We start from the raw sequence: 21,271 nt of genomic DNA on the forward strand, positions 1-21,271 counted from the left end.
CTGATGGTGTTTCTTTCCTCCCAATATAACACACAACCTCACCAGTGCATTCAGGCAGTTAAAATTCCCAGTTGTCACACTGCTTACTTATGAGAGGGGGGAAAAGGACGTGATGGTGAAGGAGTGTGAATGAGTGAAGTCAGAGGAAGAGAGAACAGGCTGCTGAGAAGAGGGAAGTCTGGCTGAGCAGCGCAGCACGGCGTAACGCAGAGGTTTCCCAGCAGCAGGTCTCCAGAATTTAACTGGTAGGTGGTGAAGCCACAAGGGATTGTGATCGGCTGGAGTGCCCTTTTGCACTGTCTGTTCCATAGGATCACTCTGCATTCTTTCCTTTATAAGGAAAAGCCTCGCCTTTGGCAGCTGATGTCAGCCCCAGACAGCTGAGCAGGGTCAGGACTGAGCAGCCTGAGGGGAGGGGGAGCCAGGGCTGGCTTCTGTGCTGGGTCACAGAGCTCAGTTAGGTAGGTGCTCTTTGGGCTTGGGCTTTCTGCCCCCTGTGCTCAGGAGCTTCCTGGTCTGGTACATCAGGGCTTTAGAGAAAATAGATTTTCCTGCTCTCCATTGGGTCAGATGAATATATGAGGATAGTAGAGACTTTTTCAAAGATAACAGAGAACCATCAGAATTGGAATAGTGTTGTGGATTTCTTGGGGTTTTGTGGGGTTTTTTTTAATGAAGCACCCAGGGAAGGGGGAAAGAGTGGGATATTCCAAAATGACAACTGTCCTGAAAAGTGTTCTTAAACACTTCTGATGCACTGCAGGCTGTTCCATTTAGCTTCTCTGAATATAAATCAGCAACTGAATTGAAGCAGATAATATAAATAAGGGACAGACTGAAAGCTGTCCATGTTTAGAGTGTGATGAGGCTCTGAGATTATTTTCCTGCCCTGATACTGTTCTACTGGTCCTGTTTTCATGTGAAATCTTGGTAGCTTTGAGCTGCCTCAGGAAGTATATACTGGCTGGTGTTTGTGACCCTTGGGCACCTTATTGAAATATCATGTGTCAGGCTGGGAAAAAACAAACCCTATAATTCATTTAGAGGTCTGCATCTTCTGGCAGGCAAAAGGAATTGGAATAGTTTCAGGACTTGTGCAGTAAGCTTGTCTTTTGACAGTACCTTTATTTACAGTCTGAAGGCCATAGCTAGGTGGCCATCTGGCACAGAGCTTTCAAAGTCCACCTTGGAGGAACTGTTGATTCAGGCCAGCAGTGTCTGTAAAGCATGTGACTCACAGCATGCTTCACTTCTGAAAAGCAGCTCTTGATTCAAGCTCCTGACACAAGGGCAGTCCCTGTGTAGTGGTTGTGATTAAAGAAATGGAGCAAAAACCTTGGCCAGTGTTTGGACAAACCTCTCTTGTCTGCTCAGAAGATGGATGTGAAAGCTCTTCCCAATTGGGCATCTCTTAACTTGCTGTTGAGCACACAGGTGGGTTACAAGAGTTGGAGTTGCTGGGGTCCAGTCCCTCTGCCTTTGAAGGCAGCAGTTTTGCCATCAACTTCAGTGGGAGCAGTTTCAGCCTCAGGTGGCCAACAGCCTGAAGTTACAGCAAGTGCTCTGCATCACACTGGGAAGGGTCTGGATTTCTAACTGCAGCTCCTCTGCAAGATCTAATCCATTCCCATTTGTTCTCCCATCAGATGCTGCCTCAGAAATTGGTAGTTCAGTGTCCCTGCTACTTTAAGGCAACTACTGACCAAAGTGCAGGTTTTGTTATTTGTGTGCCCTACTAACTGTCTTAAGGCAGATGCAGAATTCTGTGGAGTAGAGGGGAAGGAGTCAGTTGCCAGTGGAAGGCCATGCTGGGATAGAATCAGGAATAATTCCTCCATGTCCTCAGTGAGCCAGGTGATTGCAGTGTGCTACAAGGGATATGAGGACTTTGAGGAAACACAAAATTTTGTCTCACAGGATCCATGGAGTTTGGAGCATAGCTGCTGCACTGCCACTCCAGCACTGCATTTTCACTCAGCACAAATGTGGGAAACCAAAGATGGGAGTAAAAGGGTCAAAGAAGGAGTGAGTGGATGATCTGTGTCAGTGGGAACAGCCTGGCAAGGAAAAAGAAGAGGTGACAATTGAGCTGCTAGTCCACCACCTGGTGTCCTTTCTGCAGGAGTGCAGCGTGGGCCACAGCTGATGAGGCCTGTGTGTGTGAGGATGTGTGGAATTACATGTTCATCATCTGTTGATTACAGGAGATCAGTCATGTACTTCCATAAATGTAACAGGGAAGTCTCGTGGCTGAATTTCAGAGATGGGGCCTGAAAGATACGTGGAAGACATTGTGTTTGTTTTATTAAAGGGTGAAGTTCTGTATTCCAAGGGAAGGAGGGCAGTCTGGAGTGCTGAGGAAGCTGAGTGAGCCAGTCATACTCAGAAAGGAGGGGAGGGGGATATTTCATGCAGGGGAGAGCGATCCACAGCTGTCTTCCTGCTCGAGCGAGGCTGAATGATGGGCATCACAAATCCCAGGGGGCTCTCAGCAGGAATGGGACAAACATCCTCTGCTGGTGGTTGGAATTTGAAGTAGATCAAAAATAGACAATGTATGAAGTGTATTAATTAAGGGGGTTTCAGCTGTCACAGGGAGTGAGGATGCAATTAAAGGTGCAGATCTTCTTTCACTTCCTTATTTCTAATGCTGGGTAAGTGCAGTTTCCTGTCACTCTCACACACTGACAGGTCTGTTGTCCTGATTCCCAGATGAAGGAATGATCTGTACCATTGCCTGACACCCTGACCAGGGAGATGGGCAGATCATCACATCCTGGGACATGGAGAATGAAAAAGTCATGAGACCACGTGGTTTCGGCAGATACAGCAACTAGTGGAGTCTATTTAGAGCTGTTTGCCCAGCCTGTTTCTAAGCATCCCCAGTGAGAACACCTGTTCTCATGAGATTTCCACTTGGATTTTCTCCAGTGCAGGTGCACTGAGGCTCACCGTGACTGGCATTCAAGCTGTGGGAGCACATATGGCAGGAGAGCAGCAGTCCCTCAGCAGTGCCATGAGTAAGCCTGGAGGCTGGAACATGACTTGCTTGTAAATAACAAAACCAAGAGAATTGCACAATTTACTTCCATGGGTGCTCAGAGGATCAAATCCTCTCCACTTTCCTACTGAACTGGTCAGTAAAGGCCACAGAGTTAGCTGGTGGGAGGCAAGCAAGCTGCATAGAATTGTGATTGCTCTGCAGAGCAGAGTCTTCTGCTCTGGAAGACTGCTCCTATGTGGGCACTTGCTTTTATGTCAGTAGCTCAGAAAAAAAGCACAAAGGCAGGCAGGGTCAGGGGAAAGCACTCTCCAAGGCATTGCTGAAAAATGTACTGACTGTGGTGGTAGTCACTGTCACTTACTGGTCAGACTGGTATTAAATTTTCCCTAACTGCTTGCAAAAGGAGAAAGTGTTTTTGAATTACATTCATCATTTAGGGAAATAGTGGCCAGACTGGTGAATATCTAGAGTTCACATCTTTAGGAGTGCCAAGAACATTTCCCACTGACATAGCTGAATCTGGAAGTGGAGTTGACTTCCAGGCTTGATAAACCTTCCAGGGATGGTCCCTTTTTACTTATTACAAGAAAGAAAAATTTGATCACGGTACTATTGTGCCATGATGCACAAAGGATGTGATTATTCAAGAGCAAAAGCATCTCAGTGAGTAAGAGAACAGAGGGATCAAAAGGAGAACTTGCTGCTTTGACCAGGTCCTGGGTTTAGACTGAGCTAAGTACCTGGGACCTGATGCATTTTGAAGCAGTATGGATTTTCCCAGGTGGGAATAGCATGCTCACTTGGATACACAATATCACGAGAACAAAATTCAGATTTTAAAAGTTGTGCTTTTCACTGACTGGCCCATAATGTCTTCTAAGGTGGGTGTAAAAGGCCTATTGCTTACATTCAGGGGAAAAAGAAAAAACTGTGCAGTTTGCATTTAATGTAAATCTGCCACTTCTTAGCAACACTCAGTCTAAAAAGACCCAATACCCAAAATGTTAAGAACAGTCCTTTTTCAAGTTACAAACTCGTGAAATTGCAGAGCTTTTCCTTCAACCATCTTTCTGCATTTAGCTGAGTGCTTAATGAGTGAGAGTTCCTCTAAGAGATTCCCCAATCATAACCGTATTCTAGGGAGACCAGTTACAGCATCGTTATCATCTCACTCCATGAACATGTTATGTCAGGTTAATAATGGTAGCACAGGAAAGTGTGATCCAGCCCTCTGAAGCACAGCCCTTGCTAACATTCCTGTAAATGATTGAAGGTACATGAGTAATCTTACTGAGCTCGTTTGCCTCTTAATTTCTAACTACCACCTTGAAAAGCAGATTCAAGCAGTATATGTAGAAAGTCTGCTTTGTTCTGTTTTTAAGACATGGCAGGAGTTCAGCTCCTCCTTCCTGCAGCATAAATACCATGCTTGCTGCAATTTTTGGCAAAGATAAAGCACTTCCACTCTAAAAGAGAATGTCTCTTTTATGGCTTTCACAAATCACAGTGGTCAAGGTAGTGGGGTATCTGCAGAGACAGCTGGTGTTGCTGTTCCAGTCCTCTGAAGAGTGCATCAGGATTTCAGGGAGCTTGGAGGCAGCTGCCCTCAGGAATTCTCTTATCCTTGTCACTCTGCCAAGCTGTCAAGGGGAAGCTCATTAGTGCTGGGATGGGGAGCTCCGAGGAAGGTGTGAACCTGGCAAGGTGTGAGAAGCTCAGAGGTGGCCCAGTTTCCTTTATGCCAAGATCATGGTCCAGGAAAGCAGGGTTTGAGGCATGGTGATGTTAAATGGCGCCATCTGTTTCACCAGAAAATCAAATTGCCTGGATAAACTAGTCTGTTCTTTAGAGAGCTACTCTGTTCTTTAGAAACTGTGCACCAAAGATGTTGCTATGAACACTCGGGCCATTCACAGTGATCCAGTTGCAGACTGAGGCTTGTAAGTCTTCCAGCTCATGGTTTTACACTCATTTTTTTCAAGCTGTGTAACTGCTACCCCACTCTGAGCTGGGACTGCACTTGAGGCAGTTCCTTCTGACGCCGCTTGTGGCATGCAGTGACAACCAGGCATGGTGCCCAGAGGCTGCTGTACCTTTCTGGAGTGTGGTCCATATGTGTGAAAGCAAATCTCATTCATGCCCAGGCAGGCTAAACCCCTAGGATGCTTCAGCCAAAGCTAGTTGGAAAAGAGTACATGCATTCCTCTGATGTTCTTACAGATGCAAACAGCAGTGTGTTTTTCTTGAGTAGCTGAAAACGCTGTGAAATGCTCTGTTTAATTTTGTCTGAGATAAAATGTCCCACAGGGATGTTTCTCCTGTCCCTTTCCCTTCCTCATGATTCCTGTTAGTGGTCCCCACCATGCTTTTTGTTCCTGCTGAAATGTGAGCCCCGATGGAAGTGTCAGGCAAGGAGGAAACAGGCGGCTGAGCATAGAGCTTAGGGTTGAGTCCAGCAAAAAGTAATCTCTTATAATCCCTGGAAAATGTTCTTTCAAAGCAAAAAGATGCAAAGAAATCTTACAGCTCTATCCCATGAAATGTAAACCCATCTTTGGCATTAGATGGGTATGCAGGTTTACTCAGGATGTCAAGGTTCCTTAATGCACTAAGTTAACAGTGTAGATGGGAATGTTCATGGGTACATCCAGAGGGAAGCTGAGTTGTGACTGTTGTGGGAATCAAACTACGAACTGTTTGAAACTCCCTGCTAACTTGGTATTTTTGGTCCCATTAACCACACAGACACATGCACAGAAATCAAACATCAAACAGCACACAGAAGTGTTTTTTGTTTCTTTCATAAGTGCTGCTACAGCTTCAGAAGTGAGAGGGGAATTGAAAGTGGGAGAAGAAAAAAGGATCTTTAAACGGTTCAAAAAAAAAATCCTTGCTCTAAAATTTCTACTGCCAAATTGCATCACAGACTAATTCCTTGCAGCTGAGCTGCAAACCTCTATGAAAATAGGGGTTTACAGTGGAAACACTGACTAACTATAGCTGTGCAGTCCCTTGAATAATGATGCTCTAATTACGCCTTATGATTTACCAAGACCTGCTTTCTGTATAGCTGTTGCTGGTTTGGGGAGCAAGATCTTTTTTTTCTTGACTGTGGTTTGCTTCTTTTTGTTCATATTGTGTTGGCACATAGTTTTTGAAAAGCTTTTCTCTGAAGGGAGCTGGGCAGACAGCTATGATTAAGTATGAAATGATTGGTTGAGCTGTTTGTCAGAGTTATAAATAGGATACCACACAAACCCAACACTAATCTCGCTGAAAGACAGATACTGGCAACATTTCTTAGTCATCTGTTCCTGACGCTCAGGGGAGAATAGCTACACTTCCATTAAGTTTTCAAACAGAAGTTGCCTAAAATACATTTCTCTTGTAAAATTTTGGGCATATGCACTGTAAGTCACACTGAGATCTAGCAGGGTGTTGGAGTTTTAAATGTTCATCCCAGTTTAAACCTGGTCTTCTGGATCCACCCCTCTATGTAGGGGTGAAAGGTGATGGTTTGATGTTTGTGGAAGCAAAGATCTGTTCATGAAGCAGTTCTGGCAGGACCAGGCTGATGTCCTTATCTCCTCATACCCCTGGATTAATTTTAAGGGCAGAAGAGGAGGTCCCTAGGGATGTCCTTTGCATCTTCAGGTTTATGGCAGCTTTCTGTAATGTGCTTTTGGAAGATCAGATGGAGGCATAAAAAGAAGAGCAGTGGCACAGGTTTCACTTAACGTGTGTCTGCAACCAGAAGGGAAAGGCAGCATATTGAATTCCTTCTGCTGCAGATCTCTCACACAGCGGCTTCTGCACACTCCAGCCTGGATGCTGCTACTTGTCCATCCCAGTTCTGCATCAGCTGCATCCGCTCTGTCAAACTGGAAGTCTGCAATTTCGTGTTCCCACAGGGTGACCCCATGTTTGCCGTTTGCTTTCATGGTGCCTCAAATTGTAGGGAAGGGCTCCACAGTTCAGCACTTTTACTGCTGGCCAAAACATTCATGAGACAATTAAAGCAAAGCAAGAGCTGAAGGAGAGCCAAGCTGAAAAAAGCTTCAAGTTGCAAAGTGAAAAAGCCCGCAGCAACCAGAACTTGCCCCTCCAATCCTGCACCTTCCCACATCCCTGCCAACACATACAGCAAGAAGTTTTAGAGGAAGTATGAGCACTTCTAATTTATGGCATAAGTCAACAACTCTTTTTAGGTGAAGCCTCTTAATTTTTTACAGAAATCTAAAAAAGGATTATCTTGAATGTTTGGGGTTTAGACTATTCAGACATGCATATTTTATTTTTAGCTTCTGTAAGTATACACACATCTGTGGAACTTCAGATTAATGAGCTTCATTAAACCAATTTCTTAAATTTTTAGGCATAGACATTTTGGTTTTGCAAACTCTCAGAATCACATTCAGGTCCAAAAACTTTTTTTTGCTAATTCAGGAGTCATTTTCATCCTTACCAGCAGAATAATTGAGGTTTTTTTAGCTTCGTGATTTTCCCTTGGGAGATTTTTGTTGCTAGAGAGCAAGACCCTCCTTGTGTGCACAGAGCACCTCACGTGGGTGAGCTGGCAGCCAGGAGTGGGGTTCATCAGGTGGGCAGCAGTGGCCTGTGCCCTGTGCAGCCTCTTCCTCTGGTGTGGTGCATCCTGCTCATCCCAGTGTGCTGCAAGTATGGCAGAGGGATAAGGAACAGGAGGTGACTTCCAGGAGCCCAGGGCTGAGCATGTAACTGAAACACAGAAAGATGATTTTCATGGTTTTCACACCAGCATCAACTGCTGGAGTTTTGCTGAGGTTTCAAATGCTGGAAGTTTTGAAAAGAAATGTTCTCTATTTCTGACTTCTCCATGAGAGGTTAGTACAGGTTTGTTCTTTGCACTGAAATGATTGGGAGCAGCCATGAGCACTCCCCATTCTTGAGCAGTGGTTTTGCAAGCTTGCTGAAGCTCTTTAGTCTCTATCTCAAACCAGCCCCAAGTGCACTACCACTGTTTTCCTGGCAGAGCTTCAGCAGTTGAACTGGAAAAGCCTTTTGGTTTTGTCCCTTCTTCAAGTTCCTGACATGGATTATATTAATTAGTACCCCAAAGTATGGGGTTTTTTAATGGAGAATAAACCAGAAGCTTTAGTCTCTTAAACTTAGTATGAACTACATCTTTAATCCTTAGTTTACTACCCAGATTCCTTTTGCAGTCTGATCCTACTGGCAGTGAGTTGCCAGGGCATGAGGAAGAGCTGACAGTTTCTCCAATAGATATTTTTCTGAGAAGAAGCTAGTAAGAAAGATTCTGCTTAATGAATTGCTTTGCCTCTTATGTAATAACATATTTATGTTGTTATGAAGCCTGCAGTGAAGCTGCATCTGATAAGAGTGATAGGTTTCCAGTTTGATCTTATTTTAGATTGCAGCAAACTGAGATAAAAAGACTCTTTGTTCCAAGAAGAAAAAACAGAACCAAACATCTGGTGAGGAGCTGATGTGCTCAGGACAACTCTGAAAGAGGCTCATGGTGATGGATTGCTACAAACAACTTCAATACGTCCCCACAAGTGTTACGAGAAGAGAAGAGATAATTCTTCCAATGTCTAAGATTAATTTTAAAAGTTTTCTGTTTTTCAGGGAAGGGGAGAGGAAATAGTGTAACAGTGCACTCCCTGTTTGTTTCTCCATGATTCTTGCAGTTAATCTAGTCTGAACTGAAGGCTTCTTTCAAGATTGATTAACTTGGAGAGTGTTAATTGTAGACCATGTCCCAACTCCCAGTTGAAGCCTTTCAATCTCCTGTAGCACCCTCACTGCTCAGAAGCACCCCCACTGTGTGTCCAGTGCCCAGAAGAGGATCTGAGGAGCGATGGATTCAGTGTGTTCATTCAGTTCTGCTAGCTGGAGGTCTTTCACTGCTTGTGGTACATGTGGATTTGGCCCTTGTTCTTTCATTCCTCTCTCAACCGCTGAAAAATATATTTTCTACTGCAAATTATAAACTGTTTCCTACTCTGTCCTTAAATACAGGCTTGGATTGTTTCACCCTGTGCTGATTCCCGCTGTGTGTGCACAGCCCAGAGGCAGAGTCAGGCCCATGTAGCTAAAGGCAGGTCCTGAGAGAAGCCAGGGGAGCAGAGTGATGGGAAGGGGTATTCTGTTCCATTCAGAAAGACACTCCCCAAACCCAAAGGAGCAATGCGTGGGTGAAGTGCTTTCCTGCAGAGCTTTTCACTAAGAATCAAGTCTGTTGTCAGCACTTGTGACATTTTCTCTGTTCCCTTCCTCTGGGCAGTTTGCCACTGTAACATACACAGATGACATTAGGATTTGTGGACTGTCGTTTCTGAAGGCACTCTTATCTGATCTGTACTTAGTATTTTTCCACAACATGGAGGTGGCTCTTTCTCCTCTGTTAATTAACTTTTTTTGCCCATTTTTTCCCGCCTTATAAATTCCTCTGACATCAGGGTCTAGGATTAAACAAATTGATGTGACACTTCCAGTGTGTGTGAGCTTGACACTGAGCTGACAGCCTCAGTGCCTGAAGTATTTTGACACACAACCAGAGCAAATACAGAGGAAATTGCTGTTCAGCCTTCTTCACATGCTCCTGCCAGGCTCCTGGTTTGAGCAGCCTGTGTCAGTACTAGTGGGGCAGTCCCAAAGTCCTCCCATCCATCAGTGGGTTTCTGCTTGAGGTGCCAGTTGTGGCATTTCTCAGAATTACCTGTATTTATTCACTGTGTCAGGTTTTCACTGTAATGCAATTACAGAACAGCACTAACCTGGTAGGGAGCCAACTCCATGCAGTAGCCAGATTAAGTTGTCTTATTTGGTTAACAGTATTTTGATAGTTTATTAAATCCTAGTAGGAGTAGAAAGATAAGAGTGGAAAGAACAAATCTTATGGATTATCTGCTCTTGGTTGTTCACTCCTGTTGCTATAATCCTGGTCTGAATGATGGGCTGTAGGAACAAGCGTTTAATGTTTTGCTATTGTCCCATCTTAAACATGTGCATTGCTTTATCAGAACAAGCATATTCTCTAGCTATTTTTTTCCAGTTTGCTGTTTTTACCACTGATGTGGAACACAGTGCTTGTTTTCTTTATCTGGAACGAAAACATTAGTTCATCTCAGATAGCACAAGCTATTTGATCAGCCTTCAGATGGCAAGGCATTACAAAAGCTGCTGACATAGGACAAATCCAGACCTGTGGTGTGCAGCTCGAAAAGACTTCATGCCCTTGTTATCAGTCTGACGAGATAACCAGCTACTCACCCAGCAGCAGCAGCAAAGAGATAGGACTGATTGTGCAGAAGATAAACCCCTCTCTCCTTACTGAGGCCAGGAGGCAGCAGGGATGTGCGTGGGGTCACCAGTGTGGATGCAGTGCTGAGAGAGCCCTGCCTCTTCTGCAGTGCTGCTCGTGTGCCAGCTGTGACACTGCTCTGTGGCGGCCTTGGGCCAGCTGAGATTGGCCTGGGTCTTGCCCCACAGCAGGAGCTGAGGTCCATGAGTGGTTCCTGCAGACACAGCTTCCCTGTGGCTCTCCTCTCCACCTTGCTGCATTAGCTCCCAGGCCAGCTCATCCGAGATGTCCCTGAGTCCATGGCAGGGCTGGTTTCCAGCTGCACCCTTCCACCTCTGCTTCTTATCCTGATAGTGCATCTTCCTAGGAAGTGCAGGAAAACAAGGACTTCATTTGGGTACAACTTTTCCTCATGACCATATTCTGCCCCCACTTTCTGGGCCAGTCCAGAGCCCTGCCCCACCTTGACTGTCCTCTGCCTGCTGTATCACTGAAGAACGTGATTCAGTGAATTTTGATCACAGTGTTTGCTGTACCGTACTTGATATTCAGGCCTGCTGTGACTCCCCTTGACATTATGTGCAAACCAAAGCCAAAATGATGTTACTCTTAATACATAATCAGAATATAGAAGATATCCTATTTTGCCAACAGCTGACTGCAAATTAAAGAAATAGGCTGCACAGCTAACATCTGCCTTTGTAATATGGGAAAATATCTGGTTTTCACTCTGCTCAATAGAGCAGTCTGGTTTCTGGTTCAGTTGGATGGCAGCAGCTACTAAGGGAATTGAGCTGTGCACCTTAGATAGGTGTTATGGGTGTAGGTGTTTGGTAGAGCTTGCCAGCAGATGGTTTTCAGTGAAAAGGGCATGAAGAGCTCTTCCTGGTCCTAGTCCAAATGATTTTTTGGGTACCCCTATTTCCCCTTAGGAGTTATCTGTGGCAAGACTAGGATTTAAGGTAGCATCATGGTACTAGTGCTGGCTGTGCTGTCAGCTGCTTATTAGCACGTGCCACACTGTGTTCTCTGTAAAGATATTTATTTGAAGATGAATGGGGACAGGAACACCTGAAGCAGGAAAAGCTGGGAGGCATAAGGAAAGGGATTTACTTCCATTGCACCACCTCTATGCAAGATATTTTTAACATCTGTGTTACCTTCAGGCTTATTTTGCATCAGCTGTAGATGCTCTGACATGGTTTTAAAAAAAAAAAAAAGAAAACCCATATTCTAAAGTACACTGTTTTGTCCTCAGTTCCTGGCTGTGATGCTCATTATCCTGGGATGGGATTTAGGTGTGAAGAGGGAGAGGCCAACAGAACTGTAGTGCCTACCAGGGACAGTGGGAGAGGACTGGAGCTCCTCAGGTGTCAGGTGCTCTCAGGCTCTCTGGCTACACCTGGGGCTGTGCTCTGGCATCCCTGCCGTGCCTGGCATGCCTTGCACTTCAGCAGGCCTGATTGCCTGAGACATGCCCACCCAGAAACCCCCCAAGAGGGAGCTTGGGCCGCAGTTGTTCCTGGCATGGGGGGCTGGACTGAGGCTAGGAGCATGAAATGAGCTGTTGGAAGAGTTTGGAGAGCAAGTGGGAGGAGGGTTACAAATATGAGGGAAGAATTATGATGGATTTATCACAGCCTGAAATAAATTAACCTCTGGGAGGAATGATTTTGTAATAATTTGCATTTAGATACTCTAACACAGCCACATAACCCCAAACCTTCTGCAAACATTGTAATTAATTCAATCTCCAACATCCTGTGAGAGGGATAGGAATAGCACTATTTACGTGGTTAAAGGAGCCAAGGACTCTTCTCTCAGTACTGCATTTTACACCCCTGGGACTGCCCTTCTGTCTTGTTTCCAGAGCCTGCTGGTGGGGTGGAAGGCAGGAGCAGTGAACAGCTGGAGAGCTTTCCTGGGCACAGCTAGCTGAGCTCCTGTGTGGTACAGCACACAGCCCATGGCAGGCAGCCCAGGGAGCCCGTGTGGCCAGGGCAGTGAGGCTGAAGCACATGGCAGGAGAATGCAGGGAGCTGAGCCCTGTCAAGGCTGAGCCCTGTCTCTGCTCCTGGTGGTGGTGGCTGTGGGCAGGGCTATTCCCCTGCAGGGACCCTGAGCCTAACTCCATCCTTGAGTGGAAGGGGTCAAGTGGTTTAATATTCAGCACTCTGAAGTGCAGTAATGATGCTCTTTTCATGCCTGGTGTACCCTGTTTCCAAGGGACTGTGCAGTCGGTGGGTAACATCCCACCCCAGCTTCAGCAGCTTTTGCAGGAGAGCTGGCTCTTCCCAAGAGACCCAGATTGAATCTCACATTGTGACTGTGAAAGGCTTGGGGAAGCTGATTGTTTTCAGAGCATCTCAAAGTGCATCTTCTCTAACTTAAGTGTGTCTTAAATGCAGGGTTCATAAGGCAGCACTGAGCTGGTGCTAGCTGAGCCATGCAGTGCAGCCAGGGCACCTCCATGCTCCACTGCCAGACCTGCTCAGCGGTGGGATGGAAGTCTAGGGCTAAGGAGAGATGGCTAGGCTCCAACTACAGACTTGGGATAGAGCAATTTTCTTTGAGCATGACCCACAGCTGGCCTTGGAAGTGTGTCCATAAGTGTGTCCACCATCTTCAAGGAGATTTGAGCAGCCCTCCCTATGTTGCCTTTTTGCTTTCTGCAAAGCTCTTCCAGGGGTGGGAGCACTTGCTGTCCAGCAAGTGGTGAGCAACAGGTCAGCTGTGTGCAGAGAGAGCTTGTGTGGCACAGCAGTGGGGAGAGAACACACTCTGTATCGTGGAGATTTACTCCTTGTAAAACACCTCTGGTTCTCCCTAGGTATCTGCAGATGTCTCCTGCCAAGTGAACCCAGAGATATTTATAGTGCAAGCTTCAGCAATAGGACAAAGGCAAGTTGGCAAACAAAGAGACTTTGAAATATAAGGAGAACCAAAATATAGTCTCGGGCACATTTATTTTGGAATCAATAGAAAAAGATTAAATAATAATAGTGAATGTTTCCAGGATGGGTCAGGTTAAAAAGCAAAGAAAGCAAAGTGTATTCACAGTGCTGTAAGACTGTTCTGTGTGTGCTGAGTTTGAGTTACAGAGATAAATGATGAGAACTTTTCTTCCCACTGAGATAGAGTATGGTGGTGCTGAGCACCACACAAACACCTGCTGAGTACCTTACAAACACCTGTAGAACACAAAGATAAATGCTGCTTCAAAAGAGATTGAAACTGCTCTGAGTTTGAGAATGGAAAAAATTCTATATTCAGTTCACAGATGTGTGTAAAATTAACCAATTTTAGCCATGGGTGTGACTGCCCCGCTCTCTGCCTGTTTTTGCCCTGTCTCTTGCCCTGGTTGTGCAGAGGCTGTGCTGTCCCAGCGGGCTGGAGCCGTCCTGCCCAAACACGCCGTGCCTCGCCCGGGCTGGGAGCGCGCAGCGTTTGTCCGGACAGGTCCCATTTTAATGAGCACACCTTCACCACTGCAGCTCCTCAGTGTCTGTCAGGGAGCTCAGGCACAGGGCTCTTCCTCCCCTCCCCTCCCCTCCTCCTGGGGTCAATCCCCACACTTTCCCCCTGAGCAGGGAACCCCCTGAAGGGCAGCTTTGGGGAGCACGCTGCTGTCTCCTTGCAGGGATGTCCATGTTTGCTTTCCCAGTTTCAGGCAGATCTCCTCCCTGAATCCTGCTGGCAGAGGCCAGGAGATGGGAGATCCCCAGGGTTCCCCCTGGTTTTACTGGGTTTCCCAAGCCAGGCCATTTGTGAAGGGCTGTTGGAGGCTTTGCCCGAGCCTGCCAGCTCCAGCGGGTAATGGCACCCAGAGGAAATGGCAGCAGTGCTCCTGTTGTTAGTGCAAGCACAACCAGGACCTCACCAGCAAAAATCCCCATCAGCTGAGCTGGTAAAGGCACTTTTGGAAACCACTGGGATTCCTTGGGATCCATTTCTTTGTTAATTGGCTTTTCAGAGGGGCCAGGCTCTGTAGAGGGCTCACTTTTTCCTGAGGGCATCAAAGGCCTCATGGAAGGATGCGTCCCACAGTAAAACTGCTGTCCACAAAACTATTGTCCTTGCCAGAAATCCTGTGGCAGCAGAAACGGGATGGAAAAGGCCAGAGAAGAAAAAAGTTTTTAATTTGCCATGACAGGAATCAAAGCCATGTCTTGTCAAAAAATTACAGCTGCCTTTTCCTGCCTGTCTGTCACATGTCAGCAGCCCTGATGCTGTGCAGATAAATGCAGCCCTACAGAAAGGAGCCCAGGGAATGACTCAGAACAATCTCTTTTATGAGGGAAGGAGAGACTCAGGCCAGCCCTGGAACTGAGCTTGCATTTGGTGTGGCAGGCATGAGCCACATGATATTTATATTTGACTCTGAGTTTTTATATTGAAGCAAGTTGCTGCTTTCCCTGCTGCTTTGGCAATGGTGCCTGGGCGCTCGTAGGGATAGAGTGGGTCCCATGGGGGACAGGCAGCCCCCAGGACACCACCCTGGGTGTCCTCTCCTCTGGGAGCACAACACAAGGCTGAAGATGGGAGTTACTGTCCTACAGAAGCTGATGAGCAGCAATTCCCGTCACACAGACAGGAAGACTGGCAGTGCAGATGACCACGGTAACCTGTTTGCCAAGGGCAGGCTCACCCCACACCCTGCAGAGTTTGCTCAAGGGTGAGGGTGAGCCTGCCCTTGAAAACTCATCTGTGAGCAGGAATCCAAGGACCAGCAAAATGCAAACTTGTCCTAAATGGCTTCTGCCTAAAATACATCAACTACAGAATACTCCAGTTGCTCGTAGGCTGCTGATAACTTTCACAAGGGTAGGACACATGCCCAGTTTCAGAGACCCTTTACCACCCATTTGCTAAGAGCTTTACACTGGAAATAGCTAAGAACTTAAATGGGAAATTCTGGAGACTGTGCAGGTTCAGGCTTTGAAGCTGTTGAGACACACAAGATAAAACAGAATTTTAAAGATGTTGAGACTCAGCTATGACGTTAAGACAGCACTCCACAGCAGTCCTGTAAAAGTACCAGCAAAGTCATTGGCAATCCCAGTCAAATTATCTTAAACGTGGTAACTGCTTGGTAATTGGTTTATCTCAGAACATACTTGGAACAAGAGGGGTATTTTATTTTATTTTTTTAATAAATGTTTGATTTCATTCAAATAAATTCTCATTGCTTGGGTACAAAGAAACATAAGGTGTGTTTGCAGGTGGATATGTCTTTTAAAGGACTCAAGAACTTGAGTAATTATTTTTTAAATGTTGCTGACTCTTCCTATGCGAGCACTTACTTCTCCACAGTAAAGAAATTGCAGAGGGAAGGAGAAGCTGGAGAATTTTTCAATTTGTCTGCTGAGTCCTCTTACCTTTCCTGTTCTTTCTTATATCAAAGGGTGTATTCAGTCAGTGATTGTCATAGCAACCGGTTTTGGGGTGGTCTTGGCTCTTTCTGGGAGATAAATTTTTCACTGAAAATTTCAATACACGTGGAGGAGAATTAGCCACCCAAATTCCACTGACATTCATCACATCTTTGTTTCTTGAAAACTTCTCACTAGCCTCGCCTCTCTGGTTAAGGAAATGCCTTCTCAGTATAGATTTGGTAGGGCAGGAAGCACTTTAGAGTTATTTCTTTTTTTCTTGACAAAGCAGTTACAAACAGCTGTGCTAATATACATCTTAAGTCTAATGAGTACAGCTGTCATTTAATCAGACTTCCGTGTCTTCTGGGATTCTAGGCAAAGATGGATTCTAGGACAGAATTTGAGCAGGAGACACATGTATTTCCCTTCTCCTTGGTCTCCTTTGCTTTTTCTTCCCTCACAATCAACATTGAGAAAATTTGTTCCTGCATTGACACCAACCACTGTATTAAAGCAGAAGAACTTAAATTAGGTGATCAGTTTGACAGAGAGACCTGATGCAATCCAGGCTACCATGGAGCTGGGATATTTTTAAGCTGAGATTGTCCGGCATTAAATCCTCCCTTTTCCAGACCTGGCCATTAAACTGTGTTTTCTCTCATTTTAGGGGAGCACCTGCGAATCTGCCCACAAGGTTACACCTGCTGCACCAGCGAGATGGAGGAGAACTTTGCAAACAAAAGCCGAAGTGAATTTGAAGCCATGCTGAAAGAGGCTGGTCGCTCCGTGCAGGCGACCCTAACAGCACAGCACAGAAGCTTTGACAGTAAGTAAAACCTGACTGCTCAGGATCCAGTCTCTGCTCAGTTTTCCACGCACTGTTGGAACCAGGGGTTGGTGTTTGACATGCTTTTCTCTGCATCTTGCTCAGCAGTTTGTGTGAAGCATTGACCTGCTGGAGTTGTAGGAATTGTACCTCTGGAAGTGTTTCTGTAAGACCAAGGCATTTTGAGATCCCCATTTCAGAGCAGCCACTGGAGGAGGCTGGCAGATCCTGGTGTGCCTTGGCACTGACACAGCTTTGACAGGCATGCTGTAATCAGTTCCTATCACAACAGAGTAGCATTTGAGGCAGTGAGGTAAACCTGGCACTGTGCCTTGAACTGTAAGTTGAACAATATGGTAAAGGTGACTGGATAGCCCTCAGTAGGTGGGAAGAGTTTAAGGAGACACGAATTTTTGTTGCCCTTTTCATGTAGATTGCGAGTGAAAAGGAGGTTAGTTCATTTTGGATGCTTATAGCTGTCAGCTTCATACAAACATCAGGAAATGTTACAGAGCAGGGAAGCTCTTAGAGATACAGTGCATAAAATGCTGTGGACAAACATTCTCTCCAAAGTCCAATATCCCTCCTAACGTGCAAAGCAAAGGCTAAGGATGGCTCTCTTACTTTTATTGTTCCCTGAAAAATCCATTTTGCAGTGCACAGTAAGCCTGGAGGTCTGAAGGCCACTGGAAATAAATGATCTACTGGCAAAATTGAGATGACCTGTGATTCAGAAACTGTATCTATTATCAGATTTTGAAGAAGGTCACACATTTAGAATCATGGCCCTCCTAACTTTATCAACAGTCATCATATGGAGTTACTGTGAAAAGAGTCAGGGAAAGAAGCTGTAATAGCCAGAAAGGTGGAACAGGAAATTCAAGTAGTAAATAATAGATCTAAAGAAATAAGCCTGACCTTCAGGCTTATAACCAAGATGAAGTGCTTTTACACTAAATAGGAAGAAAAGGCAGTGCATCTCTACAAAAGGCATTGTGTGTGTGGCCAAGGTTGGCCACAGCAAAGGCATTCCTTTATAAGCTAAAAGTTAATTGATTTTCACCCACCTTAAAAGGTGACAATCAGGATTTTTAAAAGAGCCTGACAATGGTGGCTGCTCAGACTGGTGTCTGAATGGGACCTGATGTGGCTGCTCCTGAGCACAATCCCCAAGCCCTGAAATCCAGCCCTTCACAGGAGTTAGTACTTGTCACCCTCTTTCTCCACTCCCTGTCACAGCACTGCCTGCTATATCTGCTCTTTATTTTCACCACAGCCACTCAAAAGAGCAGAGTTCTGCATCTGTCATGTAAGAGAGCACAAAATTTGATGGAAGCTTTGAGGATTATACTAACAAGCAGAAATTTCCTAGTGAAGAACTGGTTTAGTCTTAAATGTGATGTTTTGGTGGATGAATAATAATAATAACAGCAATAAGAGTAATAGTAAGCAAAACAAAGCATATTAAGGGGGGGTGCTTGTGTTGAGGTGTCAGTTAGAGCCATTTGTTTTTATTCTCCAGTATTTTATTTTATTTTGGTTTTATTCCCCAGTATTTTACAAAGACAGACCTTTATTTCTGTGGTACATACCCAAGTTTCTTATAAGTATCAAACAAAGTAAGTGTTCAATAAGCCAAGTATTATTTTAACAGACCATAATGCACAGATCATTGGTGTTGTGGAGTGGGAACAACCTCACTTGAGCCCACAGGCCAGGAAGATGTCTCCTGCCCCCATTATACCCTTTTAGTTTGCTTAACTACCCTTGCAATCAATACAGAGTTTATAATTTATGCAAGACATGATTTTAAAAAAATCATTATATTGTGTCTCAGTTTCAACCATGACTTTACCTTTAAAAAGTACTATTATTTTTTTCTTTAGCTACTGCATAAATGGTTTGAAATTGAGGAAGTTCTGGTGATGGGGCAATGGAATTTCCTAAGCTCCTGAAACAATGCCACAGAAACTGCCCTAGCTTCCAGTAAATGTTATTAATCTCACAGTTAACAAGATTTTTGCAGGTAGTGCTGCTTAGAGCTGTTCCAGAAAGAGCTTTTTTTTATGCCAAATTGATGAGTTCTAGTCTTGCTGACACTGGATGCCTGCGTTTGTAGGATTTCCTCAGCAGCAGCCTGGAGTGCAGCTTTTGGGTTGCACAGCTTGTCTTCACATTAGTGATTTCATTTGGCCTTAGGGGGATGTAGAGGAGCTCCACTGGATGGGGATATCCAACCCTTTCTTGAAGTATGTGTAGCCTGGAGATCAGATTATTCATATATTCTCTGCTAGCAGGTATGGCACACTGAACTTTAGCCCTGGGGCTGCCTTATTTTTGGATTCATCACAGCAAATCCTGCTCCTGTAATCTCACTGCTGATCATGGCAATAGTCTCTACTTGTAAATTCCCCAAGGTCCAGATAGAAAATAGCAAGGCTACAGCAATCTGCCTCTGAAGTAATGTTCTTCATGCTTGTGGTCAACATTTTGCTTTGGAGAATAATTCATCCTTGCAGGTTGTGGTCTGTAAAGCCCTGAATTGTCAGCATGCCTCTGCTCTGAGCTGCAGCTTTGTGCTGTTGCAAGGAATTACAGACTCTGTTGTTTCAGTCTCCTTAGCTGCTTTTCGGGCAAACCTTTTGTGGCTGAGAGTTGAGTGTCCTTATCTCATATCAAAATACTTTTAGACAAAATGCATGTGTGAGATACAGATGACATGCAATAGGTATAGCCATGCATTCAAAAATGAGATGTGTGGAATGGGCTTCTACAGTCTGAGTGCTCTCTGTGCACAGTAGAGGACACTTGGCTTCTGAGATGCCCTTCCTCCAGGATCTGCCAGGGCTAAATTTAAACAGCCTACAGTATTGCTTAGCTGCTTACCAGCACATTTGTTGTTCTGCTTTGTTACTGCAGTTAGCAAAATTTGAGGACATGTGTAGCTTGCAACATGTATGGTTGCTAACTGTACATGTGGTCATAGGCTTGCTGTTGACCTTTTAACTGAAAAGGCAGAATTTTGCTCTACAACCAATTGGTTTTAATTCAAAAAAAAAGAAAAAGAGCCAGAAGCACAGACCATGAGTGATGGGAGCATATGCTTTTGATAACTCAATGCTAGGGAGGATGTTGTGGTCAGAGTAGAGGTATTTCATTAGCAGGATCAAAGGCACAAATTCTTTGTTAATTCTGATGGCCCAGGGCTCTTGGTCAGACAGGGAGGGAAATGGAGTTACCTGGGAGCACAGCCTGTAGCAGAGACCTACTAGAGGCTACTAGGCTGGTTTTGATTGGCATTTATTTGCCTGAGAATTTGTATATAGCCTATATTAAGAAAACAAAACATGAATAATAAAAATAAAAACAAGCTGGGGGTCTTAAAGGGAGCTGGGGTATAGCCTCTGTTGAGACTGTTACTAAATACTGTTTTAAAGGTGCTTCCATCACTGATTGCAGAATGTGACTCTTTTCAAACTGGTATCCTGTCAGTGAATGGGGAAGTTTCAGTATCTATTATTACAAAATTAAATACATTGACAAGGAGCTTTGTCCATGCAGTGGTTCAGGATATAGATGTGAGCTGGATGTGCCCCCTCTGACAGCTGCAGAACAGGACTTTGGCTCTTCAGTTGTGCTGAGAGCAAGATGCAAACATTGCTTGGGTCTGGGGGAGATTCCTGCAGAAAATGAGCTTCTTTTTTTGCATATCACACAACTGCATGTCAGTGTTGCTCACAGTCATGGGAATTCTGAGCTCCTATCCTTCCCAATACAAATTAAACTTTTACTTCCATAATCTATTGCAGAAACGAGCCTGGAAAAACTTCTGGGCTATGCAGGAAAGGCTCTAGAAGTGATTTGTGGTGCCTGGTCAGAGCAGTCCCTTTCAAGGCTGTGCACTCAGGGATGGCTGCAGAGGGGTGGAGAGAGGGAGCAACAGCAAGTGGTGCTTGGAGTGACAGTGAGGGGCTGCAAGCAGCAAGGAACAAGGCTGTTTTTCTAATCTTTGTGAAAGCTCAGTTGTTGAGAGTCTAATCCTTGTCTGTCTCTCTGTTTTCTCCCTTTTTCCCCACTTAAATCACTTTTTAATAATACTGCAATGTTGCGCCAATCTTTCCTTTTGGTGCACTTAGCAAACAGTCCCTGTGTGACTGCTGACCTTTAGCTGTGAGCCAGGAAATCTGTCCTTTCAGAATTGTTTCATGTTTTCAGGAAATATCAACAAGCCAAAAAAAAAAAAAAAGTTGGCTTTTAGTCCACACTGCACAGTCTAAAAATGATTTGTAGTTCTCATAAAATTTGTGATTTTTAAGCTGTGACAATCAAATGCAGATTAAAAATTTTGTGTTTTATAACTGGCTGGTCATTGGAAAGCTGATGTCATGTAAAAGCTTTCATAGTGTCCAGTCTTGGTAGCTGGAAACTGCATACAGAAACATAGACCATGCAGATAATTAACAGCATTTGAGAGTTAGTTTCAGACAGTTACATATTTCTTATGAAGATGAATCATTGTTTTAAATGTTACAAGGTGGGAAACGTACTAGAAGCTGTTACACACTGATGGTTAAAATTTTACAGATTTCTAAAGGTCCCTTGTTTAAAGTTCAACCAAATGTGTCTTTGTCAGAGGAACTGAGTTATATAATTTTCAGTACCTAGAGCTGTGGCCCCTAAAAGCACTGTTGGAGAGAGGCATATATAAATATTTTTATTTACATTCATATATACTGTGAATGCTTGAGGAAGCTGATCAG

The 21,271-nt window shown here is 44.7% G+C and overlaps 1 protein-coding gene across 1 annotated transcript in view; it reads left to right on the plus strand.

Moving 5' to 3' along the window:
- The window catches only part of GPC1 (glypican 1), a 193,081-nt gene that overhangs the window by 81,057 nt on the left and 90,753 nt on the right, over positions 1-21,271 (plus strand). Inside the window, exon 2 of the mRNA XM_033068819.2 lies at positions 16,353-16,511. Within this exon, the coding sequence (XP_032924710.1) occupies positions 16,353-16,511 (159 nt within the window). The remainder of the gene's footprint in view (positions 1-16,352; positions 16,512-21,271) is intronic.

This window comes from Catharus ustulatus, chromosome 10, assembly GCF_009819885.2.
Source record: "Catharus ustulatus isolate bCatUst1 chromosome 10, bCatUst1.pri.v2, whole genome shotgun sequence".
NCBI classification, from domain to species: domain Eukaryota; kingdom Metazoa; phylum Chordata; class Aves; order Passeriformes; family Turdidae; genus Catharus; species Catharus ustulatus.